General features: G+C 37.5%; 1 protein-coding gene across 4 annotated transcripts in view; it reads left to right on the top strand.

Annotated features, from left to right (window-relative positions):
• Positions 1–13,814, top strand: part of CFAP61 (cilia and flagella associated protein 61) — a 278,265-nt gene that overhangs the window by 65,953 nt on the left and 198,498 nt on the right. For all 4 annotated transcript variants that reach the window (XM_054695984.1, XM_054695993.1, XM_037493943.2 and 1 more), the window contains exons 10-11: positions 1,942–2,016; positions 7,647–7,822. In XM_054695984.1, the coding sequence (XP_054551959.1) occupies positions 1,942–2,016; positions 7,647–7,822 (251 nt within the window). The remainder of the gene's footprint in view (positions 1–1,941; positions 2,017–7,646; positions 7,823–13,814) is intronic.

Raw genomic sequence — 13,814 nt, 5'->3', positions numbered from 1 at the left:
TAGTCTCAATATATTTTAAGGGATTCAATTCATCTAATTATCTCTTTCACGAAAAAAGACATTGTAAGAAAATAAAACTACAGATCAATAGCTCTCCTGAAAAATCAATGTTAAAATTTTAATAAAGATTGTAGTAAATTGAATCAATATATAAAAAGGATTACACATCATAGCCAAATAGAGTTTATTCTGGGAATTCAAGGTTGGTTTAACATAAGAAATCAATCAATATATTCATCAATTTAACATACTAAAGAAGAAAACCCATAGCTTTATGTTGTAAATGCAGGAAAAGCATTTGATAGAGCTGCATTTCCTCTTAATAAAAACTCTCTGAAAACTAAGAATAAAACGTCTATCATTTGATAGAGATTATTTTTGCAAAACTTATAGCTAATATCATTCTTACTGCTTTCCTACCAACATCAAGAGCAAGATAAGAATGTCAGCTCTCACCATTTCTATTGAAAATTATACTATAGGTTTAAGTGCAAAAAGACAAGACAAGAAAAAGAGAAGTCATCTATATCAGAAAGGAAGAATTAAAACTGTCTTTTATTAGCAGATACATCTACAATATGTACAAAAAGTTGATGAGCTAATATGTAATTGAGCAAGTTGCTAAATATATAAAAAAATTAATGTGCAAAATTCAATTATTTTTCTATATAACAGTGAACCAATCAGAAATTGAACAATCAGGAATTGAAATAAATACTATGCAATGTGTATATTATATGAAATACTTGGAAATAAGACAAAGGTGTTTAAAGACTTGTACAGTGAAAACTATAAAACGTTTCTGAAAGAAATGAAATAAGCCCTAAATAAATAGGAAGCTATCTCATGTTCATGGTTTTGAAGGCTCAAATATTGTCCATGTCAGTTCTTCCCAAAATGATTAATGCAACCCCTGTCAAAATTTCAGAATGAATTTTTATGGACGATGAAATATTGATTCTGAAATTCATATGGAAATGGAAAGGACCTAAAATAGGAAGAAAAAAAACTTTGGAAAGAGAACAAAATTATGGAACTAGTTCTATTGAATTCAAGACTTATTATAAACCTCTTGTAGTTAAGACAGTGTAGTAGTACCAATCCTCGAACTCATACAAATAATGGAAGAGGAGAGAACACTTTGAAACTTGTTTTATGAGACTTGCATCACTCTCAAACATAAACCAGATGAAGAGGACACAAGAAAAAAAACTGACCAATGTCCATGATGAACATAGATACAAAAATACAACAAAATGCCAGCAAACTGAATTCAGCAATTCAATCAAAGAAGAATATACCACGATCAAATGGGATATATTTCTGAGATGGAAGGATGGTTCAACATCCACAAATCAATCAAGTGCTGTATACCACATTAACAAAATGAAGGATAAAAATCATATGATCATTTCAATAGATGCAGAAAAAGCATTGGACAAAATTCAACATCCATTTGTGATAAAATCCTCAACAGTGGATATAGAGATAATATGTCTGAACATAGTAAAGTTCAATGTGACAGCCCTACAGCTAACATCATAATCATGGTAAAAGTTTAAAGCTTTTTCTGTAAGGTCAGGCAAGGATGTCTTACTTCATAACTTTAATTCAATATAGTATTGGGAGTTGGCAGGGCAATTAGGCAAGAAAAAGAAATAAAATTGAAAAGAAAAAGTAAAATCCTCATGGTTTACAAATGATATGTATATAGAAAATTCTAGATTCCACTAAAAGCTATAAGAAATAAGAAACAAGTTCAGTAAAATTGCAAAATTGATATAAAAATCTGTTATATATATAACATATGTATATTTTCCAGTGTTACGGAGCTAGTAAGCATGGAGCTGGATCTTTACCCAGATTGTTTACTCCAGGTTTCAGGCTCTGCACCATTGTGGATATTCATTAATTTTCATATCATGCCATTGTCATTTGCAGGAAAAAATTACAGAAGAAGCTGTATTCGAGGAAGTTTTATCAGCAGATCAAAGTGGAAGTACTGGTGAAATGGAGGTAAGGCTTACCCAGGACCCTTGCATGCCTCCGTGAGCTTTGCTGCTCTTTACCTGCATCAGATGCCTGTTCCTCCTACAGGTCTCCTTGCCTTTCTTTACCTGTTCATATCTGCCACCTTCTCTAGGACCTATGCCCCAAAGTCTTTCCTGATTAACTCTTATACTTCATAGATTAACCCTTTATTATATATCCCTCACACAGCTTAGACCTAGAAATTACATTTTCTACATCAATTATTTGCAGTAATTTCAGTCAACAGAGTTTCCTCTCTCTCTTATTTCCCAAAGATAAAACATTTGGGGGGGAGAAAATATTTGGGGACATTTTCTCTATTAATATGTCATATGTACATGCATACGCTCAGATAGACACCTACATGTATTATATATATTATTCATATGCCTCTGTAGTTCCAGTAATGTCTCCCTCCATTTAAGGTTCAGGCTGGGGCCTCCTGGATGGTCTAGGGGTTAAATCTCAGCACTGTGACTGCTATGGACTGAGTTCAGTCCCCAGCCAGGGAGCTGACCCACATATGGTGCAGCAGACTTCTCCTGTTTCACCTGCTGCTCCCCTCAGCCATGTATTTCAGTAAAACCACCTGTTCTGCCCCCCACTCTGTCTCCATGGATCCTCTCACTGTCCCCTTACCCCCACCCCCTGCACCTCTGGCCTATACCCCAGCTCTTCTATGCAAGAATGAAAAATAAAATCTTAAAAAAAAAATTAAGTTTCAGGCCAAGGGGTGAATGTTAGCATCTTCTACCAGTTGCTATCCCTGCAGCACTGTCCCATATTTGCTTGGTTTCCATTCATCCTGCCCACACCTCCACTTATGGTCCTCTGTTGAATCTGCTTTGTCCACTACAAAGGAGTGTAATCTGCAGGTGATTCTCTACCTGCAGATTCAAGTAGAGAATGATGTGGCTCTGTGAACCATGCTCAGAATTTTGAAGTTTTCCTAAGGAGCAGTGCAAGGCTTGGAGGTTTCGAAGTGGGAGATTGACATGACCAGACATTCCCTTTTCCCAGTGATGAGCTCACCTGTAAAGTCTAGACATCCCTTGAAAGGGAGTATGGGAATGGATGTTTAGTCATCTCCGTGGAGTTCCTGAGACAAATCTTCTGAACACTAATTCCAGACATCAGAGTTCTGAGATAGGACCAGATCCTCTCCTCTCAGATTCTGACCAATTAGGGAGTTTTCACAGAAGTCAGCTAGGGATAAAATCCCTCTTCATTCTGACTAAAGCTAAACTGGAGAACAATGCTTGGACTTGTAATATAAAGGGATGTCCAGTTTCCCTCTCCTGAATTAAATGTGCAGATCTGGCTGTAAGCAGTCTTCATTCACCCTTGGAGCAGGGTCTGCCCTCCTGGGCTAAGTCTCTGGAGGAGAGGAGAATGCATGCAGCCTGGCAGCAGAATATTCACGTGCTGTGAGACGGAGAGCACAGCAAATAGGCACAGGGTTTAGTTATGAATCTCACTTTAGCATATGCTGTGGGACCCCCACCCCAACCCTTCCAGCACTGCTCCTTCCTTCGCACCCCCGGGAGTTCTTCTTCAAGGGCTTAGTCTTTCCTTGGTGCTGTGCCTGCAGACAAGTCAGAATCTTTGGGGAACAGTCCTCAGCCAGTGACTGAGGGCAGTTGGAGTACTTCCTCAGCTTCTTGACCTCATGTGGAACAGCTCCAAGGGGCACTCTCCACAGTGCCCCAGAGATGTCAGCAATGTCGGGTCCACAGCAGTAATTTACACAGTAAACACTCTGCATCGGTGTCCTTCCTTTCCTTACCTCACTTCCCCAAGCCCCTTACAGAATTTCCTGGCATCACTGCCCAAGTAAACTTGAGTCACAGTTTGCTTCTGGGGAAATCCATAATGGGGCACTTACTCCTTGTGCCCCAGCAAGGAAAGAGTAAAGCATGCAGCAGACAGTAGCAATTTTCCAGGCAATATTTCCAAGAGGGCTACCCTTTCTTTTTGGACCCAAACAAGAATATGGAGGGAGGGGCAGTATGCTCCACTGCTTTGGAGGTACTAAAGCCCCAGAGGGCATCTAGGTCAATAAGGTGGATTGATCTCTCATGTTTATCTCCTCTCCCTTCTGGAAAAACCCACTGAAATGACAGTGAAGGAATAAGAAGGGCACAAATCCACAAAGACAACAAAACTGGGAGAGGAGATATTGGAAGATAAGTACTTTAAAATGTTTAGCATCCAGAAAATCGATGGAGGAGTTTACACTGGCTTAGCACAGCTGAGAAAGGTAAAAGTCAGGCACTGTTTTGAGGGGAAAAGTGAAAAGTGTGTGACTTCTCCACATGCACCCACAAAAGACTTGAGACTCTACAGAAGGTGGGACAAGGATCCACCTGAAATGAGGGGTTTCTTTGTCTAATATGAAATGTGGAGAAAGCTAGATTCTTGGCAGATAGCATTTAGCTTGTCTGCCAAACTCAAGAGAATTGATCATGTGACTCTTCTTTGGAGAAATGGAACAGAAGCAACTCCAAATTCATGTTCAGCTTGCACTGTGTGAGGCTGTGTAATGGAGAAAGAAAGTAAGAAATAAGTGGGGGACCTCCCGGTGGCACAGCTGGTTCAGCGCAGCGCTGTGAGGCTGTGATGCAGTGCAGGTTCGATTCCCGTCTGCCAGGGAGCTACCCACATGGTGTGGCAGACCTCTCCTGTCTTGCCTGCTACTCCCCTCAGCATTGTTTTTGGTCCATCTGCCTGTTCTGCTCCCTGTTGTGTCTCTGGTGAATCCTCTCACCCTCCCGCGCCTCTGGCTGGCTCTTGTATAAGTAAATCTTTAAAAAAGAAAGAAAGAAAGAAAGGAAGGAAGGAAGGAAGGAAGGAAGGAAGGAAGGAAGGAAGGAAGAAAGGAAGGAAGGAAAGAAGGAAGGAAGGAGGAGAGAGAGAGAGAGAGAGAGAGAGGAGAAGAAGAGAGAGAGAGAGAGAGAGAGAGAGAGAGAAGAAAGAAAGAAAGAAAGATGTGGAATTCTCCATTTCAAATGGAGGAAACCTGGGCCATCTCCTCTTGCCATCAGCTCCAAGTGCTAGAAACCAGGTCTTTGCATTAGTTTTCTATCACAGCTGTAACAAATTACCATGTACTTAGAGGCTTTAAACAATGCATTTTTATTAACTTACAGTTATGGAGTCCAGAAATCCAAAACAGGTCTTTCTGTGCTAAAATCCAAGTGGAGGTAGGGACGTATTCTTTCTGGAATTTCTATAGGAGAATCCATTCCCTTGCCTTTGTCTACTTATTTCTTTTTTTTTTTTTGGTGGGACCCTCACTGGCGGCCTGGGAGCGAACCGGCGCTGCAGAGGCTGTGGGCAGCCTTGCAGCCCAGCGCTCAACCACTGCGCCACCAGGGGAGGCCCGCCTTTGTCTACTTCTAAAGCCATTTGCGTTCCTTGTCACGTGCCCCCTTCTCCCATCTTTAAAGCCTGTTCATAAGACAGGTATTAATAGAATGGTTCTGCTTGAGTGTAGCATAGTGTTTCTCTTTTCTCTCTGAACCGCCTACCTCCTTTCTTCAGACCCTTTTGATTTCATTGGGCCCACCCAAAAATCCAGGAGAATTTCATCTGAAAATCTTTAATCTTGTGACATCTGAAAAGTCCCTTTACCCTGTAAAGCAATATAGTCACAGGTTCTGAGGATTGGTCTATGCATATCTTTAGGGAGGACACTGTTATGTCCTTGTAAGAAATTAGAAAACTTATTGCCCCCAAACCTGACAGGCCTAAAGTAAAGGCCTGTAAATAATGTCACTATAACTGGTTACCCAATTAAATACCAAGTCTTTGTCTCAGCACCTAAGGAAGTGACCCATTTGCCAGTAATTGTTGAGTTTTACATACCAAGCCCTATTGATTTTAGGGAGTAGAGGTGTGCCCCAGTGATGAAAGGGCATAGACAATGAAAAGGGAAGACAATAAAAAGATCTGGAACTTAGGAAACAGGGACTGCTAAACAAGAAAGCAGGAGGTGCAGTGGGCAGAGCAAGGCTAGATTCAAGATGCAGAGAAAAGCAGTGAAGTTCAGAGGTTATCTCAAATGCCTGGTTCATTGGGAAATAATACCGACCAAGTGTGTGGGGAAAAAAATTGGAAACAAGTGAATCAAAAAAAGTACACAAATAAGAACACAGTCATATACTTCTTTGATCAGTAACAATGATAATCATATATTCATAATAATATAAATACGTAACTGATTTAATCCAGAATTGTACTAAGACTACATTGAGAAGATAGGATGTGGGGAAGAGGATAGTGTAAGATGGTTAAATCTACCCACAACTGTATTATTTTTTTTAAGATTTTATTTTTATTTATGCATACAAAACTGGGGTGTAGGCCAGAGGTGCAGGGGTAGGGGAGGATTCACCAGAGATAAAGTGGGGAGCAGAATAGGTGAATCTACTGAAATACACCGCTGAGGGGAGCAACGGGCAAGACAGGAGAGGTCTGCTGTGCCACGTGGGCTAGCTCCCTGGCTGGGGATTGAACTCGTGCTTCAGTGGCTGGCGATAGCTTATAGCACTGAGACTTTAGCCCCTGTGCTACCAGGGAGGCCCCCTACCCACCATGTTAATAGCCAATTCAGAATTTCCAAAACTGATGAAAGAAGAAGTAGCAGCGTAAGCACATATTCAGAAATATGGTGTTAAAACCAAAAGAAATGAGAAAGTTGAAAGTGCTAGCTAGAAGGAGAGAAGAATTTTGGGGAAAAGAGGACTCCTGATTTCTTTGTGACTATTGCCAGTATTTTAATTTTTACTGTATACATGTGTTATTTGATGTAAAAGAATGCCAAGAAGTACTCAGAATGAATCATTTTCCTCCTAGCCATAACAAATTCTTAGATGCCTCCAAAATAAGACTGAAAGGATTCAGTGCTAATTTTCCACTACAGGCCTCAGTACTCCTAATATGAAAAATGTTGGAGTGCAAAATCATGACAAAAACGCTTTTAGGGAATGAGGTATTTTGCTTATGAAATGATTATATAATACTACTGTGCTCTAATCTCTATTCATTGATGCAGTTATAATATAGATCCTCCCTCCAAAGCCAACTAATACCATTCATTTTCCTTTTTTTTTTTAAAGTTTTATTTATTTATACAAAAACCGGGGTACAGGCCAGATGTGCGGGACGGTGAGAGGATTCACCAGAGACAGAGCGGGGAACAGAACAGGCAGACTGACAAAATGCACTGCTGAGGGGAGCAGCAGGCGAGACAGGAGACAGGAGAGGTCTGCTGTCCCAAGTGGGATTTTCACTGGCTGGCCAGGATTGAACCTGCACTGCAGAGGCTGCAGACAGCTTCGCAGTGTGGCACTCAACTGCCTGCACCACCAGGGAGGCCCCCATTCATTTTCTGATGTTTGTGTGAAGACTTATTCATTCCTTTTATAAGTCTTGACTATCTTACCAGCAACATCTTCTTAAAAGTTGCCCTGGATTAGGATGATTTGTTTCAGATGAGACAGCCTCGCCTGACCTAGGAACAGTATAATATAAAGATGATACTGCCACTAGCCTATTAAATTGCAAAAAATGAATAAGGTTCCCATTTGTTTCCTCATTTCTCCTTGTTCTAGGATGTAGAAAATCTCAGTTATGTTTCCTCTGTGGATGATGCAGGCCATGTCAAGAGCATAAGCTTGGCGTCCCTCTTGCTGCCTAAGGAGACCAGCTACTTTCGCCCCGTCTATCAGGGAGACACCACTGCTTTTTGTATTCAGCTGTTTTGTATTGATGAGAGACATGAAGCAAGGCAAGTACTGATCTCCAGTTATCTATTATGGTCAGACATTCTTATGATCTTGGTAGCCAGTATTTACTCTTGCAGAGCCAGTGATATACATACATGGCCACATATCCTACTGATCTTGAAAATTTTTTCAAAATCACAGATTTCTGGACCTCATTCCCAGAGATAACAGTCCATAAAATTTGGATAAGTCCCACAGAACCAGAGCAAGAACCAGGTCTTGCTCCCCTATTTATCAGTTGGGGATCTGGAAAATTATCAGTTACATATACAAAAGGCTATTCCCCATTCTCTAAAGTTTGTAGTTTTTGGAGACTTTGGATTTAGATTGCTTCTTGTTTGGAGTTTTTTGGTTGCTAGTAACCAAAAATCCAAATCAAACTGACTCTAAAAAAAGTGGAATAATTGGTTCATATAATTAAGGACAAATGAGTCCAGCAAGATGGTGGACACCTCTCTTCTATTCCCTCTTCCATCTTACATTCACAATGAATTGTAGCAGAACCAAACCAGTAACCCCTAAAAGACAAACGGACTACTGCATACATCAGGAACAATGGGACTGCAGAAAAGAACAGGAAAAACTATACTGTGTTTGAGTATACCATGTCACTATAACCATTAGAGGGAGGGGCAGCTGCCATATTGAGCACCCCCCCACCTACACACACACAGTTGTTGACTCAGGGGCTTATACCCATACCAGGGAATTTGAAACCTAGCACTACACTGGATAACAGAGTGAACAGAGTTGGCATCCAGTACTGAGTGTGTACTATTGGAGAACTATAGGAACAGGAGTGCAGAGTGATGATTACAGGCTTGAGCCTGAGGCTTCCAATATAGAGCAGCTGGAGCCAGAATTGACAGAACCGGAGTCAGGTTGAATCACCTTTATTTTCTCATGGAAGAGGCTATTGTTTGCAGCCTGAGGGTATGATATTCTAAATGCTTCCTATTTCATCACCCAAGGTCAAAAATGAGGCAATAACTACACTATCACTAACCAGAGTTAATCACCTGGATCTTAAAACAGGAGCAAGCACCCCAGGATAAGATTTTCTACTGGGAAAGCAAAGAAAATAATTCACAGTTTGTGAACCTGTGTCAACTACAGTCTGTGCCCAGCACTATAGCTAGTGTTCAGATATAGCCTGGATGTTGAGGCTGGCATGAGACTATATAAGACATTTAGGCCAAGGAATTGCCCTAGAGGAGGGCATCACTGTGGCTCCCCACCACACAACTCTAGCACCTACAACGTAGTCGAAAGCTTGAAGCCTTGGCAGTCACTAGGGATAACCCTTTGGTGCCCTACTGACCAGTTGCTTTCTACTCCTTGCCAATACCAGTTCTCTGGCTACCTGAACAGGTACAAAGGTAGCACCCCTAAAGTTTATACCTATCAGAATGGGGGGGTTGCAATTGTATGGGGAATACAAAAATAAAATTTATTATTTAAAAAAAAAATTTTAAAAAATTAAAAAAAAAAGACATTATCACTGCTGTTTTAATTGAAAAAAGTAGCCTCTTTCATTAGAAAATTTTCCCAAATACTTAAGACAATTAAAATGATAACTTATGATTCATTATATTTATTTATTAAATATTATGTATGAATTATGTATATATTTTATTTATTATAAATTAGGTTGTTTTAATAAAACATTAATATGAAAGTAAAAAAAAAGTTTATACCTATTACAATCTATAAAAACTAAAAATGAAGCTCTCAAAGAACATATCACAAATGCTAAAGCAAAAGAATAATACAAATCCTGAAATAAATTCAATCCAGAAAAACTGTGGAGTATGTCTGAAGAGGAGTTCAAGGTAACAGTTACAACAGTGCTTGCTGATTAAGAGAAAAAAAAAAAAAGATGACGCAAAACAGGAGCAGAATAAAGACCGAGAAAATATGAGATTGTCAGAATTAGTGGATCTAAAAAATACTATAATCAAGTTTAAATATACAACAGAGGACCTCAACAGCAGACAAATGCAAATAATGGGAGAGAATTAATGAGCTTAAAAGCACAATGTTGAAGAATATACTAGTAGAATAAAGAGAAAAAGAAGGTGGGGGGAGGGAGGAGGGATTAGGGTCAAAATAAGGGGGGTGGGAATTGTATGGGGACTGTAAACAAGATGAAAATGCATACATTGTGCAAAAATGAAAAATGATGTAAAAATATAAAAAAAATAGACAAATGAAACAGTGGAAGAACCCTTTGAGATAATCTAAAGAGAAATGACATTCATATAATGGGGTCTAAGAAGGAAAAGAGAAAATGAAAGACATGGAAAATTTATTTAAGGACATGATTGCTGAGAACCATCTCAATCTGGGAAATGATTCAAACATCTTCATCTTAAAGGTTCAGAGAGTTCCAAACCAAATAATACCAGACAGGCACACTCCAGGACACATTATAATAAAACTGTTGAAATCCAATGACAAGAATAGAATATTAAAAGCTTCAAGAGAAAAGGGTAACCTTAAAGGGAATACCAGTTAGACTGACAGCAATCTTTTCAGTGGAAAACTTATAGGCAAGAAGGGAATAGCAACAAATATTTAAAGTATTCAAATAAAAAAATTAACAGACAGCGATAAATCAGAGACATTCTGCAGAGGAAGGTGAGGGAGAGGGATCAAAACGGGAAGGAAGAAGAACACAAGGGACAGTGGCGATGAGTCACTGGCGAATTGGTGGTGGGAATGTTATGGGGACTACACCTGAAAGGAGAAAGCATACATTCTGCAGAAATGAAGAAAAATGAAAAAATATATAAATTAAATAAATAAGAAAAAAGTACTGTGAAATAGTTTCAAACAATAGTGTAGGTTATGTATAGTAGTCACTGGGAACTGCCCTCAAGACATCTTATGAAATAAAAATTCAAATTGCAAAGTAAAAAAAAAAATTTCTGACCTAGAATTCTTGCCCTGCAAGATTAACATTCAAGACAGAGAAAAGGTGAGATGCTTTACTAAAAAGCAAAACTACAAGAATTTATCAATACCAAGCCACACATAATGAATTACTAAAAAGGTTATTATAAAGAAATAGAACAACAGTATAGAGGTAACAGACACCAAAATTGCATAACATGGAGATGGAGGTGAGTAACAATGTCGCCAGTCAGAACAAGTGTGAGACTACACAGTCCAGTGGGTCATGTAAATAGCCCTCAAAATAAAAATGCTCATCTTACTAGACTCTTCAAACAAAAAAATAAATAGAAGTAACACGTAAAACAGTAGAAATGGAACCTAAGCAAAATATAAAAGCAAGACTTCAAAAAAAAAAAAAAAGAAAAACTAAAAAAACAGCAAAATGACAAGAGCGCATATGTCAATAATTACCTTAAATGTAAATGGCCTGAATTCACCAGTTAAAAGATATAGATTGGATGAATCAATTTCAAATCAGTATCCAGTCTTCACTGTTCAGAGGAATCCCATCTTACAGACAGGCAGAGAGTTAGAGTTAAAGGCTAGAAGACAATCCTACATCAAAATAGTGATCAAAAAAAGATCAGGAACAGTTATAACAGATAAAACAGACTTCCAGTTAAAAAGAGTAATAAGAGATATAGATAGATATTACATCATCATAAAGAACCTAATACAACAATGTAACATTCCTACATATATATGTACCAGGTAATGGAACACCAAGATACATAAGACAGTTACTAACTGAACTAAAGAAAGATATTAAAAACAACAAAATAATACTAGAGGATTTTAATACTCACGACTTTGGACAGATCAATAATATATAAAAAGAGAAATAATAAACAAATAGACCAAATAGGCTCATTAGATATATACAGAACAATCTACGCTAAAACTAACGCATACATATTTTTTTAAGTGCACATGGAACTTTTCCAAGAATAGACCATATGTTGGGTCACAAGCCAATTGTTAATCTACAAAGATTGAAATTATACAAAGTACTCTTTCTGACAAAAATGACATAAAGCTAGAAATTATATAAAAACTCAGGCAAAACTATAAATATATGGATATTAAAAATATGCTGCTTATTAGCTGTTGGGAAAAATGTAAATTGAAACAGTTGAAAAATACACAGACTAAGAAAATAGGATACAAGTTATTGGAATCTATGGGATGCAGCAAAAGTGGTCTTAAGAAGGACAATAAGTGCAATACATTTAAAAGCAAGGTAATAAACTATAAAATACTACACACACACACACACACACAAAAAAAAACACCTGAAAAAGTGGAACAAACAAGACCCATGGTGGAGGAAGCTAGGAAATAATAAAAATATGAGCAGAAATAGATAAATGAGAGATCAAAAAGACTATACAGAAGATCAATAAAACTAAGAGTTGGTTCTTTGAGAAGGCAAGCAAAATATATAAACCTGTAGCTAGGCTACAAAGAAGAGAGAACATATTGATAAACAGAATCAGAAATGAAAGAGGAATAATTACTACAGATGGCATAGAAATAGGCCAAAAGACCAGAAGAAATTATTATGAATAATTTATGACAATAAATTCAATAATCTTGTAGAAATGGACAAATTTATAGATCAATACAGTTTAACAAGGCTAAGAAAGAAAGAAACAGAGGAATTCAATAAAGCAATAATAACATGGAAATTGAAAGAGAAAAAAAAAATTCACCAAAAGCAAAAGCCTGGGGCCAAACAGCTTTGCAAACAAATTTTATTGAACTTTTAAAAAACTATTCCCATCTTCCTCAAATTATTTCTAAAACCCAAGAATCAGGAACATTGCCTAATAAACTTTACTATGATATCACCTAATGCCAAATCAAGATAGTACAAGAAAAGAAAACTATAGACCAATATCCCCAATGAACATTGATGTAAAAATCTTCAACATAATACTAACAAATCAAATATATCACAAGGATTATATATCAAGATCAAGTGGGCTCTATACGAGGGATGCAAGATAAGTGCAGAGAAAGCAGTTGATAAGATTCATCACCATTTGTGATAAAAACTCTAAACAAGATGGAAATAGAAGGAACCTACCTCAATATAATAAAAACTTTGTATTACAGACTTACAGCCAATATAATACTTATTGATGAAAAACTGAAAGCTTTCCCTATAAGATCAGGAACAAGACAATGATGCCCTTTGTCTGTTTAGTATCAAAGATTTTAGCTAGAGCATTCAGACAATAACAGGAAGTGAAGGAAATCGAAGTTGGAAAAGAAGTGAAGCAATCATTATTTGCAGATGATATAATATTATATATCTCATATATATATATATATATGTATATAATTCTGACTTCACCAAAAAGTTGTTCAAAACAATAAATGAATACAACATAATGAAAGGTTACAAAATCAACATACAAAAACTCCATTGCTGTTTTATATACAAACAGTGAATGAAAGAAAGAGAAACTAAGACAATAATTCCACGCGCCATCACTTTAAAAAGAATCAGATACTGCAGAATTAACCTAATCAGGGAGGTGAAGGACCTATACACTGAGAACTCCAAGACATTATTGAAGGATTTAGATAGTGACATAAGGAGATGGAAAGGCAGTCCATATTCATAAGGAGGAGAATCGTTGTAACTAAAATGACTATTCAACCTAAAGTGGTATATAAATTTAATGCAATATCCATTAATATGCCAACAATATTTGTCAAAGAAATTGAACAAAAAATATTGGAATTTATATGGAACTGTGAAAGTCCTCAAATAGCAAAAGCAATCCTAATAAAAAGGGAAAGAAATGGAGGCATCATGCTACCTGATTTTAAACTAAACTATAAGGCAACAGTCATTAAAACAATATGATACTTAGCATTAAAATAGACACATGGATAATGGAACAGAATAAAAAGCCCAGAATTGAAACCCACATACCTATCAATATTTAATTTATGATAAAGCAGTCATGAGCTTACTATGGAGGAAATAGTGATTCTTTAATAAATGGTGCTGGCAAAACTGAA

This window comes from Talpa occidentalis, unplaced genomic scaffold, assembly GCF_014898055.3.
Source record: "Talpa occidentalis isolate TD23 unplaced genomic scaffold, MPIMG_talOcc4v2.1 talOcc4.10, whole genome shotgun sequence".
Lineage (NCBI taxonomy): Eukaryota > Metazoa > Chordata > Mammalia > Eulipotyphla > Talpidae > Talpa > Talpa occidentalis.
This window is presented reverse-complemented; position numbering and strand designations above follow the sequence as displayed.